Source organism: Leptosomus discolor, chromosome 18, assembly GCF_034619465.1.
Source record: "Leptosomus discolor isolate bLepDis1 chromosome 18, bLepDis1.hap2, whole genome shotgun sequence".
NCBI lineage: Eukaryota > Metazoa > Chordata > Aves > Leptosomiformes > Leptosomidae > Leptosomus > Leptosomus discolor.
Window position 1 is genome coordinate 15,737,056 of NC_141408.1, and position 23,485 is coordinate 15,760,540.

Sequence of the window (23,485 nt, forward strand, 5' to 3'; positions counted from 1 at the left end):
TAGCTGGGGCGTCTGAAGAAAAGGAGAATTATGGCAGAGCTCTTATTCTGTACTGCTGCATCCATCAGAGGAGTTAAAAATTACTATTTTTCATTATATATTGACCCTAGTGGGCTTTAGTGTAACAGCATTTTTAATTAATGAGATGAGGAACAGTGCATACAAGTTCTACAGCCTTCTTAAGGCACTGGGCAGAAGCTTTCACTGAACACAACATCAGTGGGCAGGCGATGGCAACTATTTTATTCATGTATCGTGGAGTGTCACCGGCTCCCCTGGTCCTTGTCATTTGACCAGTCTGTTTTTTGTTTCCAAATACATAGAACATAACATTGCCTCTGTTGTTTATTCAGACTGTGTCTCAGGAGAAGACTGCTGTCTCTGTCGATTGAATATACTCAAATGGTAGGTAGGCTTCAGGAAAAAAAGTAAATTTTGCCTAGGCTTCTGAAGAAGGAATCTAGAGAAAGGATTGAGAGACCTGTGTTCCCATCCCAGCTCTGATGGTAGCTGTGGGCTGGTACCACTGGGCTTTTATTTCTGTAGTGGTGGAATGGTGGCAAAGGTGTTTACCCTACATGGTAGAAATGGCCTGAGTGCTGTAGGAGGCCTTTAGCTATATGCGCAAACTAATGAAAGACCTTTCTATTCCCATATCCTTGTGTCTCTGTATTTTAGGTTTTTGTATTTAGATCTGAGAAAATCCCTTTTTTAGTTGCTGCTTTTCGTGGACAGGTGGACTGTGGGAGGGAATGGAATGACAGAGACATTCTTAGAAACACTGCTTATTAAATTTTCAGAATACGAATCTATTTTGTGTTGCTAGATAAGTTACCTTGACTCTTAGAGTTATTTAGAGATTCAGTGGCTAATGCTACAGGTAATCAATAGATTCCTAGCTACAGTTTCATAGCTTGTGATGCCTTTCTTAAAATGAAGAGTAAAATCTGGCTTCTAGACTAACCATTTTGATGAATAGATTAGAGCAGTTTTCAAGTGTGTCATATGCTGAGCTATTCCCACTGAAGCCAATGGGAGTTTTAGAAATCAGCACGGTGGTCAATTGCAAAATATTTACTGCAATACAGTAGAAAAAGTAAAGAGCTTGCTGTTCATGTAAAGCAGTCCTGTTTTATGTTGTGTTTTTTTCCTTTTGCAGGTGAAGAGTCTGCATTTTGCTCATCTGGCTTTCTACAGGAAAAACAACGTGAGTTGAAGTTTGTGTCTTTTTTTTTTTTTTTTTTTTCTTCTTTGTACTGAGGCTGTTCAACAACTGGAGATAATAATAGAATAGAAATGTTAACCAGCACAGGTCTGGTGTTATGTTATGTTGAGAAGGGAAATGGGTGTGGAGGGATTCTTTAGAGTTTTGTTCTAAATGTATTTATTTTTAATGTGGATTATGAAAATGTACGAAGAAAGTGTCTGTAACATTATGTAATGCATTAGATAGTGCCTTATAGTGTTGACTGGAGTGGCAGAGGTGGAGCATTGGGGGGTGAAGCTGCTGGTATACATGATAGCTCATACAGGACAGTACAACGTGGCTCAGTTTGGAGCCTAGAAGCCTTCAGTGCTTTGTGCTCTGGACTTCCTTCTCCCATCTCGGCTTAAAGAGGTGCAAGAGGTGTTGCTGTTGAAGTTTCTGAGTGCTGTAGGAATGAAAAAGTGCCATGCCTGGCATTACTAGGGTTCCTTTGCTGCTGGTGCCCCACTTTGAGGAGTGTATTCGTGTGTCACTGTGCTGTTGATCTTTCTGTGCTTTTGCATTGCTTACTAAAGAGAGCGAATTGGTTTATAAAAATGAATGGTGTTAACGAGGGTGTTTCCTTTCATCACAGTTCTCTCTAGAACAATTATCGGTTGCCCTCATTGAGTTCACAGTGAAAGGTCTGTTGGCAGTTCCTGCAACTATGTTCCTAAGCACCTGCTGTCACTCTGTGCCAACCACTTCTCCTTTGGCGATCATGCTTTGCCCAGCTCATATGGCCTGGTTTGAGAACTGGAGCTGAGGAGCACTTGGAATCTATATCCTTGGCTAAACCCTGTGTGTTGCTTCTACTCCAGTGTTCCATAGTAGTCACGTACAAGATCTGGTAGTGTGTGTGTGCAGGACTCGTTCAATGAAGAAACAGTGTGGAAGTTTACACAGACGCTATCTCATGTTGTGCCTTCCAGAACAGGATTTGGTTTAGTCATGCATGTCATTGTTTTCCTCTCAGCAGTGCAGTTTGGGAAACTTCATCTGCAGTGTATTACAATATTCTTTATCATTTGTTAATAGAAAGCATATGTTACAGCCTTCGTGTGAACATATTTTTCATGACGGATTTGCCGTTATAAATGGCTAGTAATAGCACAGCAGATGGCAAGAAACAGCATAATTTCTCCGGGGAGCGCAATAATGGAAATAAGTTTTCTTTGGGGACTGTCAGCACCTTGTGCTTTGTACCTAAGCAAGTTCTCTTGTTTTTACTCTAAATTCCTCCTTAATTAACATGGAAAAATATTAGGGATATTTGTAACAGACCTCATGTTTGAACTGTACCTCATGTTTTCAGAAGTTTGGGAATGATCACGCAAAGTCTTTTCTCCTAGATTCAGAGTACTTATTTACCTGCTTTTTTTGTCACAAACTGAATTTATGCTTTTCATGGCTGATTTGGGATGTTGAATCACTGTCTGAGCTTTTCCTTTCACATGGCTCTCCTCTCGTGCTGATGGCTGATCTTGAGATCTGATGTACTCCACGTGAAGAGACTGTTTGAGCAATGAGTTATTTCAGCCAAGGCTATAGACACAGAGCTTGCTTGACATCTCTGTAAGTCACTGATGAACATGTGCGACATATATAATATATACCAATTTCAGCGGGAATTCGAGTCCAAATCAATCCGTGCTGGAGACGCTGGCTCATTGGTATCTGTAATATCAGTGTATGTTTCTGTCTCCAGAAATAGTTGGTAAATCTTTTCCCTAGTCATTATGTCAGTTGACTCAGAGGGTAGCCAATGTCCTTGGATATTGACTGCTACACTGAAAAGCAATATAATTTCTGGAAGGAGGTTGCATTTAATTTTGGACTGTGAGCGGTCTTCATTACAGTTCAGCATCTGATCAGCAATAGGTGGGTGTGAGTTTCTGTTTTTACTTGCCCCATTTGCATTAATTTGGTTTGGTACTGCGTATTGCTAAGAGCCTTTGAACTACCTAGGGTAGTTCTCAGTGAACTGGTACCTGGTCCAATGGCTGTCCTTACCAAAAACGCATAATAATTCCTGCTGGTTTTTATAATGCAGCCTTATATTTTAAATGGTATCAACTGATGATTTCCCAAAAGATGGAACTTTTAAATGTCATACTGTTGACATACTTGTTTAATAATGAGGTCACCATTTCCACATGATAGTTGAGCACCTACCATGATCTCAGCTAAACCAAATTATTCACAGTACTTGCATTTGGCCACCTGTTTTCATAAAGGTATTCCAGGCTGGCTGAATTAGCATCAGATTACAGGATGAGTCTCCAGGATGCTATTTTGTCTCAGATTTTCATCCAGACATGGGATTTTCTGTTTTCACTTTTCAGATTGGGTTGAGAGGGTTTACTTCTCCAAGGCTTCAGCCTCTCTCTCTTGCTTTCTTTCCCCTCAGAGAGAATGGGACACATATATTCTTTTCATTTGACTTGTTGCAGCTGGAATATAATAATGTTAATTATGTTCTTTCCATCTCTGATGCTTCTGTTGCTGGTATCAGACTACAAACCTGTAGAAAGTTATGAAGGGCGTTTGTCAGAGCCTGGATTACAACTCCTAAAGAGAGTTTTTATTATATTCTCAGTTTATATTCCTGAGGAGGAAATGGGAAATTGAACATTTTAAAAATTATTGTTGTTATTTTAATGAAAGTACTCCTTCCCCTTGTCATGTTAAAGGACAAAGGAATTTGGCAGAAGATAAACCCCTTGCTTTCCAGCTTGTCTTCAGATATCAGAGGGGCTGGGGGCGGCTGGGCTTAGATTCTGAGTGATGCCCAGTTCAGCTCTAGGAGTCCACTCATGTCCAGTATTGGTCTGGCAGCACTTAACCGCTCACACGGCTAGATAGCTAATTGAACTGTCACGATTACGGAGTCCCTGCGCTGTCAGTCTAGAGGTGCTCGATGAACTGTCACAGTCACATATAGGAGTGTGGTCGTGTTCAAAAGAGCTCACACAGCTAGATTAATGATAGTGCAGTTTATTGGAGCAGCGACAGATAAACAAGTTCTTTGGGTTGCTGGTGATAAATTTGCTGTCTGCAAAGCAAGTGCAAGTTTAGATAAGAATAACACAGCCTGGCTATAAAACACACTAAGTTGTAAAAGCAACTCTATAGAGATTTTTAAGTTTCCTGGGGAGTACTCAGTGTAACTGAGTATTCGAGTCTTGCCCAAAGGTGTCCGTATGGGGGGGGGGGAGAGGCTCAGCCCATCAGCTGATCCCAGAAGTCTTAAGATGGTCAGTGACTTGAAATCGATGGTATCTTCCCTAACATCCTTCTTTCTTAGGCCATTTTTATACTAACTTTTACCTTTTAGGTGGAGCTTGAGTGACTCTAGTCATACATACCTTTATTACGATTGGTGTAAAATTCTCTTGCTTTGCTTTTAAAGGTACAGACTGAAGAAATTCAGGACGCAAGCTCAGTGTGGGGTGGTTGCACCTTGAAGGCGGGTGCTTTTGGGATGGAGGTGTGTTTTAATATTATAATAAGATTATAATGAGCAAAGTTCACCCGAAGGACGGTATTTTCTCAAAAAATGACAGTGTGTTGGCCCAGGGTAGCAGCTATGCAGCATATGAGTTGCATGGTACCATTAAGTTCCCATCCTGGCAGTGGTATCACAGAGCCTGGCCACAGTGATTTCACTCTGCTCCACTCTCCATGCCGTTTTCTCTTAGAGTCAGCACATCAAGCTCCCCTGATGGTGCCAACACCCAAGGTTGCCTGGGGAGCTTCTGTGGAATGTATTCCTCCCATACCCGCTGCACGCTGTTCTGTATCTTTCCTTAATGTGCGAACAATGCCGTATTTTAAATATAAGTTTAATTTCCGAGTCACCTCCAGCAATTATTTCACACCCCTTTCTATATTTCAGCTGTTGCACTTCCAGAATGCTGGAACGTGAGCCAGCCCTGTGCTTATACTACTCAGCTGAGCTGCTCAGAGCTATCTGGGAGGCTGTTCCTTAGTGCAGAATGGCAGTACTGCTTCCCTGTAATCGCTTCAGTTGATGCAATTACATGAATGCATAAGCCAAAGATTTGGGAGAAGCTGTGCCTGAGGAAGAGATAGCAGAATTACTATGCCTTGTGTTCAGTGTGCGGTTTTGAAACTTTCTGCTGTGAAGAAACAATAAAGATTTGAGAACTAATGAATATCTGCATATTTCTGAATAAAGGTAGATAGGGTTGTGCTTCTAACAAGTAATTTTTGACCGCACATTTGTTAATCAGTAGACTAGTGAGATTTTGAATAGGTAGACAGTAATTACTTTCTTAGCATTTGTCAGCAGTGTTCTTGTAGTGGAGGAGAATTACTGGGTACTAAGGTTAGCTTCTGCAACATGTAAAAGCATTCTGATAATATGCAAACCTGTATCTGTATTTGTTTCGTTTGTATTCTGTTTGTTGGTTTTGTGAATTTATTTTTTACATTTTAATATTCCAGTGCATAATCTAGAAAAGGACAGCTGGGGCTTGGGGAAGGTGAGATCTGAGTAACACCACTTTCACCCTACCAGAACCCTTATTCTAGCTGAGATAGATCTTCAGGTAGACAGGGTTCTAGGTGCATTTCCTGGTTTTCCTCTCTCTGACAAATAAAATCTTAGAATACGTGGCTCCACATAGACTGGTCAGATCTCATTTTCTGAGTACTGCATTTAGCGATATGGAACAATGAAAGGAGGGTGGCGTAATGATTGCAGTGAGGGCCAAGGGCTCCTGCTATGGGTCTTGCTGAACAGGACAGAAACCAGACTCAAGATCTCTTTCATGTTGTATGATTCACCTAGACTGCAAATGAAGTGTGAGAGTACCCTGGCATCCATTTAAGGTCAGAAGCCTATACAAGTCTTTTGTGACACATATATTACATGATGTGCTCTGACAATGTGCAATGCACTATTAGCGATTAATCCAGGAATTTTGCGTGATTTCTACTATCTAGCCTGTGGGAAGGACTCACATTGGAGAAGTTTATGGAGGACTGTCTCCCATGGGAGGGACCCCACGCTGGAGCAGGGGAAGAGTATGAGGAGTCCTCCCCCTGAGGCGGAGGAGCGGCAGAGGCAGCGTGTGATGAACTGGCCGTAACCCTTGTTCCCCGTCCCCCTGTGCTGCTGGAGTGGGAGGAGGTAGAGAATTCTGGAATGAAGCTGAGCTGGGAAAGAAGGGAGGGGTGGGGGGGAAGGTGTTTTAAGATTTGTTTTTATTTCTCATTATCCTACTCTGATTTGATTGGTAGTAGATTAAATTAGTTTCCCACAGTTGAGTCTGTTTTGCCTATGATGGTAATTGGTGAGTGATCTCCCTGTCCTTATCTCGACCCATGAGGCTTCTGTTATATTTTTTTTCCCTGTCCAGCTGAGGAGGGGAGTGATAGAGTGGCTTGGTGGACACCTGGCATCCAGCCGGGGTCAGCTCACTACACTTGGGTACCATAGAAGAAGCACACAATGAAGGAAAAATTTGATCTAAACCTTACGTCCTAGACAGCAGCTTGTTCTTTGTCTCTGACTGGTCTGTCCCAAACTGGGTATACACCATTTTCTTCCTTTGTATCTGATTGTCTTTATGAATGTGGTAAAGTGTTGTGGCTTAAATCCATCATATGCCATGCATTTTTTTCTTTCTGTCCTCAGTGGAGTTTTATGTGCAAGATAGTTTTGTGATTTAGCAGAATGTTGTTTCTTTTTCTTTTTGTGGTGGTTTTTTTTTTTTTTACTTTTTTTTTTTTTTTATTTCCATGCTACTGTACATTCAGCTTTCTTCCCTGACAGGCAGAACATTTTGCAGGGGGAATGGGAGATGTAAAGCTTTGTGATGGGTGAGTTAATTCCACAGTCTCAGACTAGCTCCGGAAAAGATGCTCCCGTCAGCAGAGGCAAGGTTATTTGCCCTTTCAGAGGGGGGTAATTGTATATTAGAAGCAGAACAACCAATTGTGACTTTTACATCCTGCCATGCTGCCTGGGCTGAGGAAACGTGGGAAAAAAAAGATACTAGGAATTTGCCTTTTGACTTGTAGCCTGCAGGAAACCAGTGCAGCGATACTAGGCCGATTCACTCAATAGCTTGAAGAATTCGCTCTGCTCAGTAATATGAGCCAGAGCTGTGTAGAGTGACTCAGCAGCTTGCATAGACTGAGGTTTTCAATTGTTTTGCTCCTAGGAAAGCATTAAACAAAGGCTGGATTTTCAAAAGCTCTCAGTGTGTTTGGAGACCTGGTTGCTTTTGTAAACTTGGACATTAGGACAGCAGTTGGAACTAGACACGACCAGCACCTGCCCACTACTGATCAGTTAGCTTGGGGGCCTGCAGAGGAGCTGACCTTGAGGACTGAGGTTTCAGCATGTTCTTCTGCTCCTGTCACCTCTTCTTATGCCAGATTTGAGAAGCCTAGTGGACTCTGTAGCTGGTGCGTTTGCAGGTTAATTATAAAACAAGACAAAACGAATGAACAGAAAGTGTTTAATCGTATCCCACCCTGACCTTTCCTGACTGCATCACTAGCTGTTACAATGTAAGTTGTTACAACCCACTGGTTTCTGACTCTGTATGGGATTTGAGTACCTTTTTTGTTACTGTAATTTACATAATGGTACAATTAAGATAAATTGCTGTATGGTATGAATGAAGACAGCTGGAAAATTCTGTAAAATGTTGATATTGTCATCAGAGATGCTCAGTCCAGCAAAACTGTGTTATTATTTTACCTCATTAAAGCCCTTCCAGTAAGTAGTAAAACACGTGATTTCTCTGTAATCACTTTCATTCCAATGCGTAATTAAATTTCTGTCATTTTCTCTAGTAGGTCATGCTGTCCATTTCTGTCTCCTACAGAGCTTTAGCTGCTGAATAGTCTTACCCTTTATATTGTCCTCATGACAGAGAAGGTCCCCCAGTTATTTAAGTCTCTGATATTTAACCTAAACAATAAAGCTGAACCTACGTAGACCTAAAGTCTGATAATCTTCCAAAGTATATGATCAGCAAATTCTTGAAATGCCACACAAGTGACACAGTTCCCCATCTCCCCCACTGTGGGACTGCTTTGAATTCAGGCAAGTTCATTTCTTTGGGAGGCACAGTGCTGAAGATCTATCCACCGCAATTCCTGACTTGTTCTGCCAGTCAGTAAAAAAAACCACCTTTGCCTTTGCTTTTTTTTTTTTTCCCTCACTCTTTTTATGTTAAAACTGTACTGGGTGCAGATTTTAAAAACAAGACAGTATATGTTCTAACATTACTGCAACCTGGACTCTTAGCAGTATAGCAGTGTTCTGAAAGCAGTTGAACTGTGTGCATTGGTGTGTCTGAAAAAAAATTATACCTCGTATGCTTCCATAGGCTGATCTGTGTGTCATCGTTTCTGTGATCTCTAATATTGCAAGTTGATATCGTGGTTTTTATCTTTCTTTTTCTCAAGCTGAAGTGAGAAGGCAGTTTTGAACGAAGCCAAGTGTCATGATAGAGGACTGCTTTAACATTAGAGTAGAAATTATGACTAAAACAATGCCTAGAATCTTAGTGTCCAATTATCTGTGACGTTCCTCTATATGTGAAGCAAGGAACAATCCTGCAACCTGGCATTTGATGCATTAGGGAAAAAGCAAACCACCCTCTCTGCTTTCTAAAAGCGTATCTTTAGAACAAATCTGTTCAAAGGAACAGCACACAAGTAATCCAAGGAAGCATTTTGTCTAGTGCAATGCGGTGTATAGGTAAACAAAGAGGTTTGTGAACATGTGATGAGGACTTCTGAGTTTCCCGTTTCCGTATTCTCTTGAAGATAAATCTTGTGCTTCACTGTAAGGTGGTGCCTCATGGCCCTGAATAATCCTTTTTCTTGACACAAAACTAATGTTTCTGTGGTAATAGTTCTGTTGTGAGCTTAGGTGTTAAAAACCTGATACCTTTTCATATGAAGACCTTCAGAAAAAAAGTAACTCTTCTGGACAGGCCTTTGGAAACAACACTTCTGATTAGAAGCAGCTTTAAATTGCAGAGACATCCACAAAGCAATTGCAATTGGTGGAAGTTCAGAGTTTATGGGTGTGTGTTGTTGCTGTTGGTTTTGTTTCTGGTGTTTTGGTTTTTGTTGTTGTATTGTTTTGTTTTATACAAGTATTAAATCACTAATTCTTTAAATCCTTGCCTTCCAGAAAGGCAAGTATAATTACCTTGCTATTAAATATGGAGAAACATAGCCACAGGTATTAAATAAATTTCTAGTGGCTATAAGGAATGATAGTGGTAGAAGCTGCTGTAGAATTAGCTCTCAATCCTAATGCAGAAGAGTAGAGAGTGTTCAAAATGTGTTTTGGACTAAATTCGTTGCTTTTAGAATAAGCTGGCCAGACCCTGCTTAATCAGTGTTCTTGGTGAGGTGAAAATTACAGTCTGCTGTCTTAGGGTCTCGCAGACTGCCTATAAACATACGTCAGATGGAGCAGAACCACAAACAGGGTGTGAACTCAGAATGAAAAAAACCCAAGTAAACAGAGTCATCTATAGCATTATGTGATGCTTTATTTTCTTTTGACATGCTGGAAGAAAGAGGAGAAAATGTGTTCAAATCCAGAAAACTGTCAGTGAACTACTTTGGTATTATTATCATAGTACAATCCTCTCTCATTAACCCCTGGAACTTGTATCTGTCATGGAGGGAGGAAGGCCTCCCAGTTTTTCTCAGAACAGCTGGCCTTTGTGAGATGAGTAGGATTTTAAGGCTGAGACACTGCAGTCAGCTGAAGTTTTAAATTACGAATTAATGATGCTGATATTCAGAAGGATTTCAAAGCTTCCTGCTGCCCCCATGAGAAGGAAGGGGGAGATGTTACAGAGATATGAAAATTCATATCTTGTCTAGGAATTTCATCACTGTCTGTAGAAGAGAAAAGCCTATGCCCTTCCCAAAGAACTGACCCCCATGACTTCAGCTAAAGCAATGCCCCTTCAGTAAGATGTCGCAATATTTAATTTCTATAATTAAGTCCACTGAGGTGTAGGAATAAAAGATGTTATCTAAAGACAGCCTGGCATTTCTAGTTCATAATTGTTTTCATTTAAACAAAAGACTGACATAGTTTGACCATGCCCTAGTTCTCATAAAGAACTTTTGCTGGTCTCTGCTGCTTCTCACTATGTGACAGTGGTTATATTTAGGCAGATGTTGAGATGCTGGACTAGGCAGTAAATCATGGCAATTTTCCTGTTTTGGCACATTTTAATAAATGGCAACTCATTTGTAGCTTTTAATATGCTGTATCTTAAAAATAAATTAGTATTCTGGAGAACAATGGCATATAAGGCAAAGAAACAAGCATCATGAAATGAGTAGGAAAACTCATGAATAGGAACACACTTAACAGATAAAGCAGAATGCATCTCTACTGGTCTAGGTGCACTAAAGGTTGTATTTCAAAGGAAACTGATTTGTTGTTCCGAGGCCAATATTGGTTGGTTCATAAATTGATAGCAGACTGAAATAAACTCAACTTGATAATGTTTTAGGTGTTTAAAGTCTTCCTGTCAGGTTTACTTCTATACATTATCTTTTTCCTGTCTTAATTTAAAAGTCACTGCTAGGAAACCGAGATGGCAGCAGAAGCAATCACATTGTAGGTGTTTTAAATGTTAGATGGAAAACCATCAGGTTTCAGTTTTGCTACTGTCTTTTTAGTGCCTTTAAAAAAAACCAATCAGCTGAGTTCTGTAAAACTGGAGTTTTCATAATACTGCTAGAAATTCAAAGACAGCATCCTACCAAATATCTGGTTTGTGGGTTATAGTGGCCATCTGGTACTAATTTTTAAAGAACTACTATGTTTTGAAGGCCATGAAAAACTTAAATATTGTGTGCCAATGTCTTCTAATTCAGAGAATGACTGAGGTCGGAAGGGACCTGTGGAGATTTTATAGCCCAACTCCTCTGCTCAAAATCGGGTCATTTAGAACAGATTGCTTAGGGCAGTGTCCAGTCAGGTTTTGAATATCTCCAAGGATGGAGACTGCATAACTCGTCTGGGCAACTCATTCCAATGTTTGGCCACCCTCACAGTAAAAAAGGTCTTTCCTATATTTAAATGGAATTTCTTGTATTTCACTTTGTGCCCATTGCCTCTTGTCCTTTCACTGACTATCATGAAGAGGACTCTGGCTCTATCTTCTTGACTTCCTCACGTCAGGTATACACGCTGATAAGATTTCCCCCACATAGCCCAAGCCTTATATTCTCAAGCCCAAACAGTCCCATCTCTCTCAGGATCTTCTCATGTCAGGTGCTCCTGTCCCTTAATCATCTTTGTGTCCTTTTGCTGGTCTTGCTCCAGTGGGTCCATGTCTTTCTTATGCTAAGGGGCCCAGAACTGGACACAGCAGTGCAGATGTCATCTCACCAGTGCTGAGTAGGAGTGAATGATCACTTCCCTTGATCTACAGACACTCTTCCTAATGCAGTTCAGGATGTAGACCCACTCTGCAGCAAGGGCACATTGCTGGGTCCAGGTCAACTTGTCCACTAGGATCCTCAGGTCCTTTTCTGCAAAGCTGCTTTCCAGACAGTTGATCCCCAGACTGTACTGTTAAGTGAAGTATTCCTCCACAGGTGCAGGACTTGCATTTCAGTTGGTTGAACTTCATGAGATTCCTTTTGACCCATTTCTTCAGCCTGTTGAGGTCCTTCTGAATGGCAGCATAACCATCTGGTGTTTCAGCTACTCCCTCCAGTTTTGTATTGTCTCCAAGCTTTCTGAGAGTACACTCTGGCCCATCATCTAGGTCGTTAATAAAGACACTAAACAGGACTGGACCCAGTAGTGACCCCTTGGGGTATAGCACTAGTCACTGGCTTCCAGCTAGACTTTATGCTGCTGATCACAACCCTTTAAACCTGGCGGTTCACCCAGTTTTCAGTCCATCTCAATGTCCACTTATGTAGCCCTCACTTTCTCAGTTTCTTTATGACAATGTTATGAGAGACAGTGTTGAAAGTCCTACTAAAGTTGAGAGAAACAACATCCAGTGCTCTCCCTTCATCTACCAAGCCAGTCATCTCATCATACAAGGCTGTCAGGTTGGTTAGGCATGATTTTCCCTTTGTAAGTCCGTGCTGACTATCAGCAGTCACTTTCTTGTCCTTATGTTTGGAAACAAAGCACAATGGCCAGTAGAATACCCTTAGAGACAGCAAATGAGAGGTTAGATGTTTTTCTTCTTGCCTCCTCTTTATCTAGGAAATCATTGTTCCGGGATCTTATTGCAGAACCCGTAAGCTGAAGTGTGAGTAAGTGGACTTCAGTGTGTTTTTTGCAAAGCTTTGCTCATCTCCTCTGATGTAGATTTCTCCTAAGTGTTGTAAGAGACAGGAGTATGGAGAACATTCCTTTAATTTGTAAGGAAGAGATTGGTCTCATATCTAAATGTGACAATGAAGCTGACAACAGTGGTAATGAAATTTCGTCCTACAGCTGTTTCCTAGGTAACTAACACATGCAGCTGTAGAAAAGTCTACATTATGACCAGAAAGATCTGTAGGAATTCTCTTCAATGACTGCAGAAACATGGTGGTGGAGGGGAAAAGGGTGGATAGTGCTATATGATCATATTCTTTGTCCTCAAGGACAGAGAAGATGTTATCAGAGTGCAAGCTTTTTCATAGCCAGCTGTAGAAGTTGAACAGAATAGAGTAGAATAGAATAGAATAGAACAGAACATTTACAGTTGAAAGTGACCTACAACAGTCACATAGTCCAACTGTCTGACCACTTCAGGGCTGATCAAAAGTTAAAGTATATTATTAAGGACATTGTCCAAATGTCTCTTAAACACTGACAGATGAAGGGCGTCAAACAACCTCTCTAGAAAGCCTGTTGCAGTGTTTGCCCACCCTCTCTTCAAAGAAATGCTTCCTAAATTTTGCCTCCCAAGGCTAGACAGCGGACAGCCTCATGGTCTTAAAGCTGATACTGTGATTGTTCCACCACTTACAGTAGGTTGCTGTCCACCCACCCTGCCTAAGTCACAAGACTTTGGGTCAGTTTTGGTCATGCTCCAAAGTCAATGCAGAGTCGAGACTTTGATTGTTGTGTTTATAATGGGTTGTTGCATGCACGATCCTGTTGTGAAAAGGTATCTGTGCTGTCACTTCTTTTTTTTTCAGGTTACAAGGTTTTTTGAGCAGAAACTGTCTTTTGCTCTGTGGTGTGTTACTCCTGTTTTGCATCCTGGTAATGGAGCACTGCATTTACTTCTGGGAGTTTCCCAGGTAGTCACAGAGGTTTGTGGAAGAGCCAGATTCAGAAGGTCTTTGGAGAACTTTAAAGGCCTAGTTCACTTGCCTATAGATAGGTGTTTAGTGCCATTTAAGACAGAGCAGAGTATCCAAGCTAAGTGTATGGGATGAGCAGAGGTGATGCAGAACCTCTGCTGCTGCTCCTCCAGAAAGGCACAGATGACCAGCAGCAGCTGTACTGGTACTACACACCTGTGTATGAGGACCTGAATCCTGTTCTAAATGTTGCTGTTAAGAATAGAAGAGCCTCTAATATGCAGGGCTGCAAGAAACCTTGTCTATTGTTCTGTTTGTCCGCAGGATTTTCTGTGAACAGATCTTTCTGTCTTGAAACTAGAAACGTGCCTTGCCTTCATAGATGTCTGTAAAAGATGAGGCAGCCAAATATTTGTATGATCAACTATGTCTCTTTTTTTTCCCTTTCAGGTGAATTATATAGAGCCTCTTTAAGAAAACAAAGGTTCCCGGCACAAGGCAGTATTGAAATACACGAGGACAATGAGGTGAGATTGTTTCCAAAATCAATCTGTGCTGTTTTCCAAGGAGTAGACGTGTGGAAATACTCTCATGTTGCATTATGGAATTATAAACCCGTTTGGCAGCTTAATACGTCTTTCCCTTGTTCAGTAGGTGCACATGCAATCACTGAAAATCGTCGCAAGCTTTTTAGACATTGTATAATTAACTTAGGTGGAAATATGACCCAGTTCTCTGAAGAGAAATTCTTATGTCTACTTAGTACTTCGGTGGAAATGCAGGTTTTGTGAAGCAGATTCAGCAGCAGTCATTTATAGTAACAGAATTGCCTTTTTTTTTTAGAAGCAGCAAAGAATCTAAACAAGTTTTATTCCTTTCAGTTAACTGACTGAAGTTCTCTGCCCACACCTGGGACAGGCCACGGAAATGTCTGCTTTTCCATTTTTGAAGAATTCCAATCCTACAGCCCCCTGAAAATGATTACAGTCTTTGATTGACTTCAGATGTCCTTTTGATTACCCCTTGAGCCACATGTCTCAGTCATGGCCGAATTACTGCTGAGAGGCAAATTAATTTCATTCCCTTTGAGTCCTTCTGTGAAGGATGCCACTTAAATACAGCTGAGAGGCTTTTTGTAACAGTGACTTTAGCAATGTTTACCTACTTGAATTTTTCCCTCTGTTTTGAAGCTTTCAGTTCCGCCAATCCATCAGCAGTGCTGCTTATTTACAAGCTGGAATTGGCTGCGGAAGGAGCCACTCTTCGCTTTTAAAGGGACTTAAATTTCTCTTCCGAATAACTGGAATGGGACCGTACGGAGAAGGAAATTGTAAATTAGAGCAAGGAAAAGTGTAACCTTAAAAATTGTCATAAGATCCAGTACTAAAGCAGATAAGAGGCAGGTCAGCACAATGCCTTAACAATGAATACTTTTACCAGATACTAAAAATCATAGGCTGAACAGAGATAGTGGCTTTATGGAACAAATTATAATTATCTTCTTTTCAATCATTTCTTTGTCACCATTATACAGGTGCTGAAGTTACGATTTCTTTGTCTCACCCATGTCAAGAACATTTCCACCCCTACCCCTCACTAAACTACAGCCTAAAATGTGTGTGTGTGTTTGCTTGTCAGCTTTTCTGATTAATGTTATTCTTGTTAAACTCAGAGCAATTCTTCTTGCTTTATGTTTACTGTTGAAGTGTGGCTTTCATTCCAGAACTTGAGTAAAGTGTCCAGAACATTGCCTGATTGTAAGTAAATCACACAATTTAGCAATTAACAACCCTCAAACAAATACAAGAAATATTACTGTTACTTTTATCGTGTGTTCGTATTTGGTCCAAAACTAGAAGTCTCCAGGAATCATGTGAGCCAAAGTGAAGAAGAAGATGGCAGTCAAGATTTAAAAACAAAAAATCGCCTAATCTTTTAATGTATTACTGAGTTGTTCTTTGAGTGCACATAACTCTCAAGGGGTAAAGAAAAAAGAAAACACGGAGCTGTGAAACATTCAGAATGTTTTTTCCAGTCTTAAGTGGATAACATCTTGTTTATTCTGCGGAGCACGCTGATTATTGTCTGTGTATGCACATATTCACATATTTGTAAACGTATTTATGAGATTTATGGATATCAGCGATGATACATTTTTGGCTCTTTCAGTAAATGTCTGTGTAAGTTAGCCCCATATTTCATTTTAATAAGAAGCTGCCAGTCTCAAAAGGCTGAGATAACTGTATTACAGTCGGCTTTTGCTGGATGTTTTCGTTGGCAGAGAAATGCGTCTCTTTAGAACCTGTGGTGATTTGAGTTAGAACCTTTCCAGTAAATGCAGCAGCCCCATTCACGATACCTAGACAGATGTTCGCTTAGGCTGTCTGTGGATGTTGGAATTCTTCTCTGGTCTCAATATATTTAAAATAGATTTCATGTACACAAAGCTGTTGTTGATCTGAAATCTACATCATCTGTGCTGCAAGGGTTTTCTGTCAGAGCATAGTGTGCTCTACCTGATTCAGACACACTTAGATTAAATGGAACACAAGGCACACACATACACACATACCACTCCACCCAGTGAAAGCAAATATCACAAAAAGGTCACAGTGAGGGTGGGTGGGAGAAAAAAGTCACTGCTAGCTGCTTGTGAACGTTGACACCAAGTATACCAACACTGTCCATAAAAATGCTTCCTCCCTTCTTACTCCGTTTTTCTCACAGGAAGGAGTTCAGCATCAGAACTGCAAAACTCATGTGCTAATTTTGATCCTACATGGGGGGAACATCTTAGACACTGGAGGTGGGGACCACAGCAGCAAGCTGGCAGACATCAACACCTTCAGTTCTGTGTTTGAGAAAGTGACCCGGGCCCATTTCCCTGCCGCTTTGGGCCACATATTAATCAGACTTGTTCCCTGCCCAGCAATCTGTACAGCTGCTTTCTCTCTTGTTTCCAAGTAAGTTGATTTGCATTTTCGAATGTTTGGCTTTGCAGCATGGTTTTGAATAGCTTTCTGTGACCGGTCTTTTTCATAATGAAATGTTGCGAAATCTTTTGCTTACTGCAAGACTTGAAATAATCTTTCAACCTTTTCTAAGTGGATGTATTTGTTTAAAAAAAAAAAAAAAAAAGCCGCAACCCCCACCAAAACAAAAATACCCCAAAACAAAACCAAAAAACAAACCCAAAACCTGTGGTGGACTACAGCCTATTGTCCACATGCATCAAAAATCCAAAAAAAAAAAAAAAATCCAGAAGAAATCTAGACAGAAGAAGAAAACTGTGATAACTGTTAACTTTTCCTCCCTGCCTCAAATCTGACCCCAACAAATCAGTAGTCAACTTCTATCTTATTTTAAAATTGAAACATAGCTAGATGTGCTTGCGGATATGCCAACCGATGTTTGTCTGTCTTATTCATCTGATCATTATTTGGCCATTGCAGGGACAGGATGTTATAGAAAACCCTCCTGATAGTTTTAATATTTCCTGTTTTAGAAACAAAAATGACATATTGCTAGCATTGGTTTAGGAATAAAGTGGAGATTGTGAAGCATTGCTGAGAAACTTGGAACGTTTTAAGTAAATTCTGCTTTGCACTGGAAATTGAGAACACAAATAGCTAAACCGAGATGATTTAACACATCTTCTTGGTGAGAGACAATTTATATATGAACATGGTTTTTACATTTTAAGATGACCAAACTTTAGCATCTGTTCATTCCCAATAGCAGCTACTGCACTTCGAGGTCCTGTAGTGTTTTGTGGTAGACCACTCATTTATCATCATTAACCTGTAAGAATGCCATATACAGAAGTGTCTCGAATGGGCTACAAAGGATGCCTCTCTAGGAAACAGGGCTTTTGGCTAATGAAGGCTTCAGTTTGCGGTACAGCTAGGGTTTGGTTTGATGCATAGTGAGAGGGGTCCACTAGCTTTGATGGAATTTCCTGTCTGAACAGATCCATTTCCTAACTGATGTGAATGAAGATGGCACTCGCGAGGTTGCCCTTACTTACCCATGAGAGATGGGTGGTTTGCTTTAAGCAGTTTGGCAATTCACTTGCATAGAGGTAGATAGACTGGGGTTCAGGGCTTCTAGAGAGCGACTGGGAGAGAATGCTGTGCATTACAGTAGATGCTGGATCAGCTCTTCATTAATGAAGACCGTTAAGCAAGAATGCCTCAAACATCTTGTCATTGATAAAATTAGTAAATTTCTCAACTAGCATGACTCTGCAAACTTAAATTACACTGAGCTGTAGTGTGGTTATGCTACATGACATTCATATTTGCATTTTTAGCTGTCATATCCTTTTTCTGTCTGAGACCAGGTTCTGCTAGGAAACACTAGTTGCTATATGAAGCAGAGATCATGATTTCATTTTAGGAAGTTGCTTATTAACTGGAAAAAAAAAGTTTGGTGGGTTTGGGATTTGGGGACAGTTTTGGGGGTGTTGGGATTTTTTTAAGGAGGTTGTTTTTTGGGGGGCAGGTGAGAAAATTCTCACAAAAATGTTTTAGTACTGTCTCTTAGTGTCTGACTTAGAGAGAATTCATCAGATCACATTGGCATTAAGTCTAGTGGCTTTCTGAGATTCCTGGTAGTCTCTTCTGCATTTGAAAATTATTGTTGTGTAAAAAGCTGTGATAATATTTCAGTACAAAAACAAGTCACTATGAAAGACTAAATGCAACTTCTAGAGAAAGAGTAGTTGGTAACTGCATTTCAGAGACCTGCTTAGTCTAGTATTTCATAGAATCATAGAACCATTTAGGCTGGAAAACACCTTTAAGGTCATCGAGTCCAACCATTAACATGACACTGCCAAGTCCACCACTGAACCATGTCCCTAAGTGCCACATCTACACGTCTTTTAAATACCTCCACGGATGGTGACTCCACCACTTCTGCACTCAAAGCAAGAACATAACTCAGAACTGTTAACTGTGCATCAGCAATGATACATGTTGAAGTTCCTGGGTGCATACTCACATGAAAGGTATCGTCGCCTTGCAAAACTATTTCTACTATTAATTTTAACAGTTGTTATGTGTACGGCAGTAATGATTTCAGATATGCACTCTTTTTGACAATGCTGTGAGATGTGAAAAATGATACGTAGCAACCCCTTTGGGAGAGGAAATATGACTCTAGTTATAGTGTCCATGTGGGGATCAGGAGATACTGGTGCTATTCCTGGGTCTGTAACAATTTTCTTGGTTGACCATAAATGAGAAAATCAGTCTGTCGGTGCCTCATTTCTCAAATTTATTGAACAGAAACAAGGCTAAAATGATATAAGGAGGGATTTTTCTGTTATTAACCGAAGGCCTAACATAAAGCCTGAGAAAGAAACAGGAAGATTTCTGCTTTCTGGATTCTGCCTCTAGCCTAGGATATATGAGAAAAGCTTAAGGGATGTAGGAATAAGAGAGTACTGTGATTAAGGTGTGTCCCTGAAAGCTGGAAAGGAAACAGCTATGCTGAGGCTTTACTCTGACAGCTGGTACCTTGTTAAGCATGAGAGCAGATGATTTGTGAGGGAAGGAATGTGATCTGGGTGTTTCTTTGTCGCATTGCTAACACCAAGGAACATTTGACACTTTCATTCCAGGCCTGTTAAATGGCCAGGTAGCCTTACAAGGTTCATGCAGAAACAAGGACCATAGCAGCAATAGTGTAACCAACCGCATTTTACTTTTTTTTTCCTCCACTGAGACAACTTTTCCATGCAGCACTAAATGAGTGAAAGTTTTAGCAGGTGGTGAGGAAACTTTCCACTGAGTGCTCTATGATTGGTTTCCACATCATGGTAACGATAATTGATTATAGTCTATCAATTCTGGTACTGTAGTTCTGGTTGCACTCTAGTTCTGGTACTAGCCTAAGCAGTATTCTAGAGGATACCTGAGCAGACACAGAATATTCAGTAAGGGAAAGGATTAAAATCTTTTTGATGTTGTTATTTGTCCCTGTGGCTCTAGTGAAATGAATTTAGAAATAACAAATGGAATTTTCCATTGGATGTATCCACATCAGTAGTGCGTTTCCTCACCTACTTTTTCAGTCTTGAAATTCACTCATTAAATGAGAGAACGTTTTCTGGTAACATTTCTTCCCTTAGTGATATTTTCCTTGACATAAATATTTAAATAGCATGATGGAGAAAGGAGAAGGAAACACATGCTCTTGGGCCTGCTTCAACTCTTCTACAAGTGTAAACCAGGAATAGATAGTGAACTCTGTAGCGATGGGGAGGAGAGAATCAGATCTGCTTGATTTCTTCTATTTGAAGCAAAGAGAAACTTCTCTTTGTTTTGTCTGGAGTTCCCCTAAGTGATGGTCACTTTTACAGTCTTTTTCTTGCAGTATAGTACCCAAGGTTGCGCTTGAACCTCACACAAAGCAGAAAACCCTGCAGAAGAGTTGAGGAGGTCTGCAACCACATTTTAGACCATAAGATGCGGGAATGGTGATGCCTGCTGTCCAGGTGACAGAGTTAGAGGGGAGAGATTAAAGTTCTGAAATACTAGCTAGACTTAAAGCTGTGGCAGGCGTGTAGGAAGAAGAGATGGCAGGGTGCAGACCAGGGTCGTGGAAGGTGTGCCTGCCTGCATCAAGGGGGAATACACTGAAACAACCAGGAAAGAAGGGTGTGTCTGTCCAAGTCACTGCCCTGTAAAGCAAGAAGACAGATAGTAGAAGAGGAGGTGAAGCATCAGTGTTTGGGAGATCATCTTTGCCAATTTGGGACATTGATTAACACAGGGCTGAGTAGTGTCTCTTAGGTATCCCATAATGAGTGCCTGCAAGTCTCAACTATCTGGAAGAAAGGCTGGTAGAGTGGAAGGAAGAGTGTGTGCTGGCAGCCCAAATGAACAGAGCTCCCACTCTCTTTCTCTGTTCTTTGATTCCTGCTTGTTGCAGCACACGATATTCAGCCAGACTGAAAACAGCCAAGCTAGATGGTTGAATGTCCTGTAGAATCATTCCCAACACTGACGTATGATTGGTATTGCCTTGCGTGGAGCTGCTTGTGATGTACCCATTTGGGTCTCACAAAAGGAGATGTGATTCCTTGCCCTTACATTTCTGCAGCTTCATGCCAGCAGCTTTCATAGCCGGAACTCCAGGATGCAGTTGTGGAACATAAACTTGTGGTAAACATTGCATTTAGCAAACTGTGAGGGAGGAAGTGTGTTTTTATAATTACTGTAATGTTTCATCGAGGGTGAGCCAGGTGACTGGCTAAGCAGCAGCACAAGATTTCTTGTTTGGTTTGAATGTATCCTCCATTTTCTGAATGGGCAGGCATAGTGCATGCCTAGTACACCCTTCTGTTTACCTCGGCATAGGTTTTGAGTTATGCTGTATCTGTGTGCTGAGTGCCTGGGTTCAGACGGATTCCACTAGGGCTTTTCATCTGAATGCACCTATGCAGTTCTCCTCCCTGCCTTGCAAATAGTAGCATAAAGGAAAGGGATCTTTCAGGGTAAAATCACTCCATCTAGTGAATGTTTCAGATTGCTTAATCTGGTCTGCTCCCATCTACTCCTGTCACTTTCAGTTTCCTGTATCTCTCATATAAATCAGAAAGACACTGTTTATGCAACCTATGTAACTTTATAATACATGACTGATCTCCTGTGACACCAACCTCCATCTTTACTGCTAAGGACAGATAAGAGTTAAAACTAAGGCACATTCTTATTTCGGCTAGATGACTTGAGAGCCTTCTCTTCCCTTTCCAGGGAGAAAAATGTCCCAGAGTGGATCAACTGTTAGGCTTCTTATACCATATGATTTGGTGAGCGTACATTTGTTCACACCTCAGACCAGAGCTCCTAAATTACAGTATTAGCCAAACTAGAGAAGAATAATTGCAATTTTGGGGGTGGGGTGTTTGGAGGGAAGGAAGAAGGAAAAAAAGGCCAAAACAAAAGTTACATTTAGGAAGCAAACACTTAAGTAGGAAAGCAAGCATATGAATAATCAAATGAGATGAAAGTGTTTTGTTGGATGATCTTTGGAGTGCTGAGCCCCTTGCATGCTGCTTGCATAGGGGTGGTTCCTGCAAGGTAAGCTCTTGGTGTTGCGTTTTCCTAATCAGTTTTTAAAAATACTTTCATAATTTAATCAGGAAGTCCAGTCATTAAGATTTGAGTATTTTCTATTGCTTGGTTTTGTTTTATCCTGAAAGTGGAGGAAGTAAATGCGTATTCTGGCCTTCAGAAACAGAAATAGCAAGTCCCTAGGACTGTCAGCATGGAGTGCAGATAGCCAAACCATGAATGTGAAAACACTGTTGTGCGACAGTTATCCAAACAAGTGTTACCGTATGGGTGATTTCCCCCTCTGCTTTCTCCTCTCAACTCTGACATGGTCAGGGACTGCTGACCCAAGGAAGTTTTGAGGATGGACCAGTGTTCTGTCGTGATCTGCATCTAGCCAGATGCTTTCTGCATTCAGAGTAAGCTTTTATTCCCTTCTTCCTCCTTTCTTCCCCACTCCGGGTTGAATAACCCCTCGCCACCCATCTCCGTGGTGCAGTCTTGGTTATCCCTGCTGGTAGATGCCGCTGTGCCATCAATCACTTCTCCCCTGGGAGCCAGGTGTACTCTTACCCACCAAGGAAGACCAGTTCTGTCTTGCAGCCTGATCATTTACTGGCTTTTATCAGGGAAGTATTAGATCCTAACACTGGTGACTTTATCTGTCAAGCTCTTACACTTAGTGATTTCAGCTGCTTCCTTGTGATTTCCCTTTCCATCTCCAGCCTTTGTGCAATGTTTCCCGGCTGGTGCTTTAGAAGGATCCTCCTGCAGTGTCCTGCCAGTGCATCAACATAACAAGACTTGTGCTCCTCTCATCTCCAGCGCTGATATTTTACCTGTTTTGTCTCAGCTTCAGCACTAATACTTAGCATGTCCCCTGTGATAAGCAACTTCATCTCTTCCATACACTCTTTCAGTGTTCTGGTTCTTTCTTCCTTTTGTGTTGTGTCTACCATAACAACAGAGGTCTCCGTAGCTGCAACCTTTACAATAAAATAAATTGGAATGAAAAAACACAAACCCTCATTTCTAAGCCAGTTAACTGTGATTAATTGTCTGGACAATAATTACTCAATTTCAGCTTGATCTATATTCCTTTAGCCACAGAAAAAAAAAAATTACTGGTGATTTATTTTTCCATTGACTCTGTTTTGTGTAGTTCTCTTGTGAATATTGTTTGCATTTTACTTTTATTGTGAAAAACATATGCAGGTTTTCTTTTCCATTTCAAACGTCCAGTTCATAATTTTTTTTTCCTCCTGTGTTGCTCCCTTTCCCTTTCTGGGGTGTTATCTTTTTCTAGTACTTGAGGCCTTTTTATGTAGGTTTTTAAGGTTTGTTTTTCATTTTTGAGAGTTGGTGTTCATAACTGTATGTCTGCTGTGTGTTTGGATGATCTAATCAGCTGGCAAAATGAAGCTGCATTAACTGGTAAATTGGCATAGCTTGGCAGACCAGCTGAGCTCCAGGACATAGGAACTGTTATGCTACTTTGGATGAAAAATACAAAATCATTGGAGTGCTTCAGCAGGAGGCAAGTGTGGAAACGTACAGTGAGGCTCAGGACATGAACGCAGACCAGCTTCCGTACTTGACCATTGCAAGTCTTCTGTTCTTCTTCCATTACCCTGGTAATAGCCTCAAGGCTGCAGGTTTTAGCAAGACATAGACTAATTCCATTTCAGGCAGCTTGTTTTTCAATATTGTGGTAGCCCAAGTTCCTAAAGAAAGTGAATACAAAGTACAGTTGAAGTTGCCTGCCTGCAGCTTTGGGTGAACTTCGGATGAGCTGAATCATCCAAAATGCTTCTGACTTTCCTTTAATCTCTAAAGGACAGTCAACTTACTGTAAGAAAATCTGGCACACGCAAACGTACCT

General features: G+C 40.9%; 1 protein-coding gene across 1 annotated transcript in view; it reads left to right on the forward strand.

Moving 5' to 3' along the window:
* PITPNM3 (PITPNM family member 3) overlaps positions 1 to 23,485 on the forward strand; it is a 106,659-nt gene that overhangs the window by 45,493 nt on the left and 37,681 nt on the right. The window contains exons 5-6 of the mRNA XM_086475081.1: positions 13,991 to 14,067; positions 16,268 to 16,503. Of these exons, the coding sequence (XP_086331207.1) occupies positions 13,991 to 14,067; positions 16,268 to 16,503 (313 nt within the window). The remainder of the gene's footprint in view (positions 1 to 13,990; positions 14,068 to 16,267; positions 16,504 to 23,485) is intronic.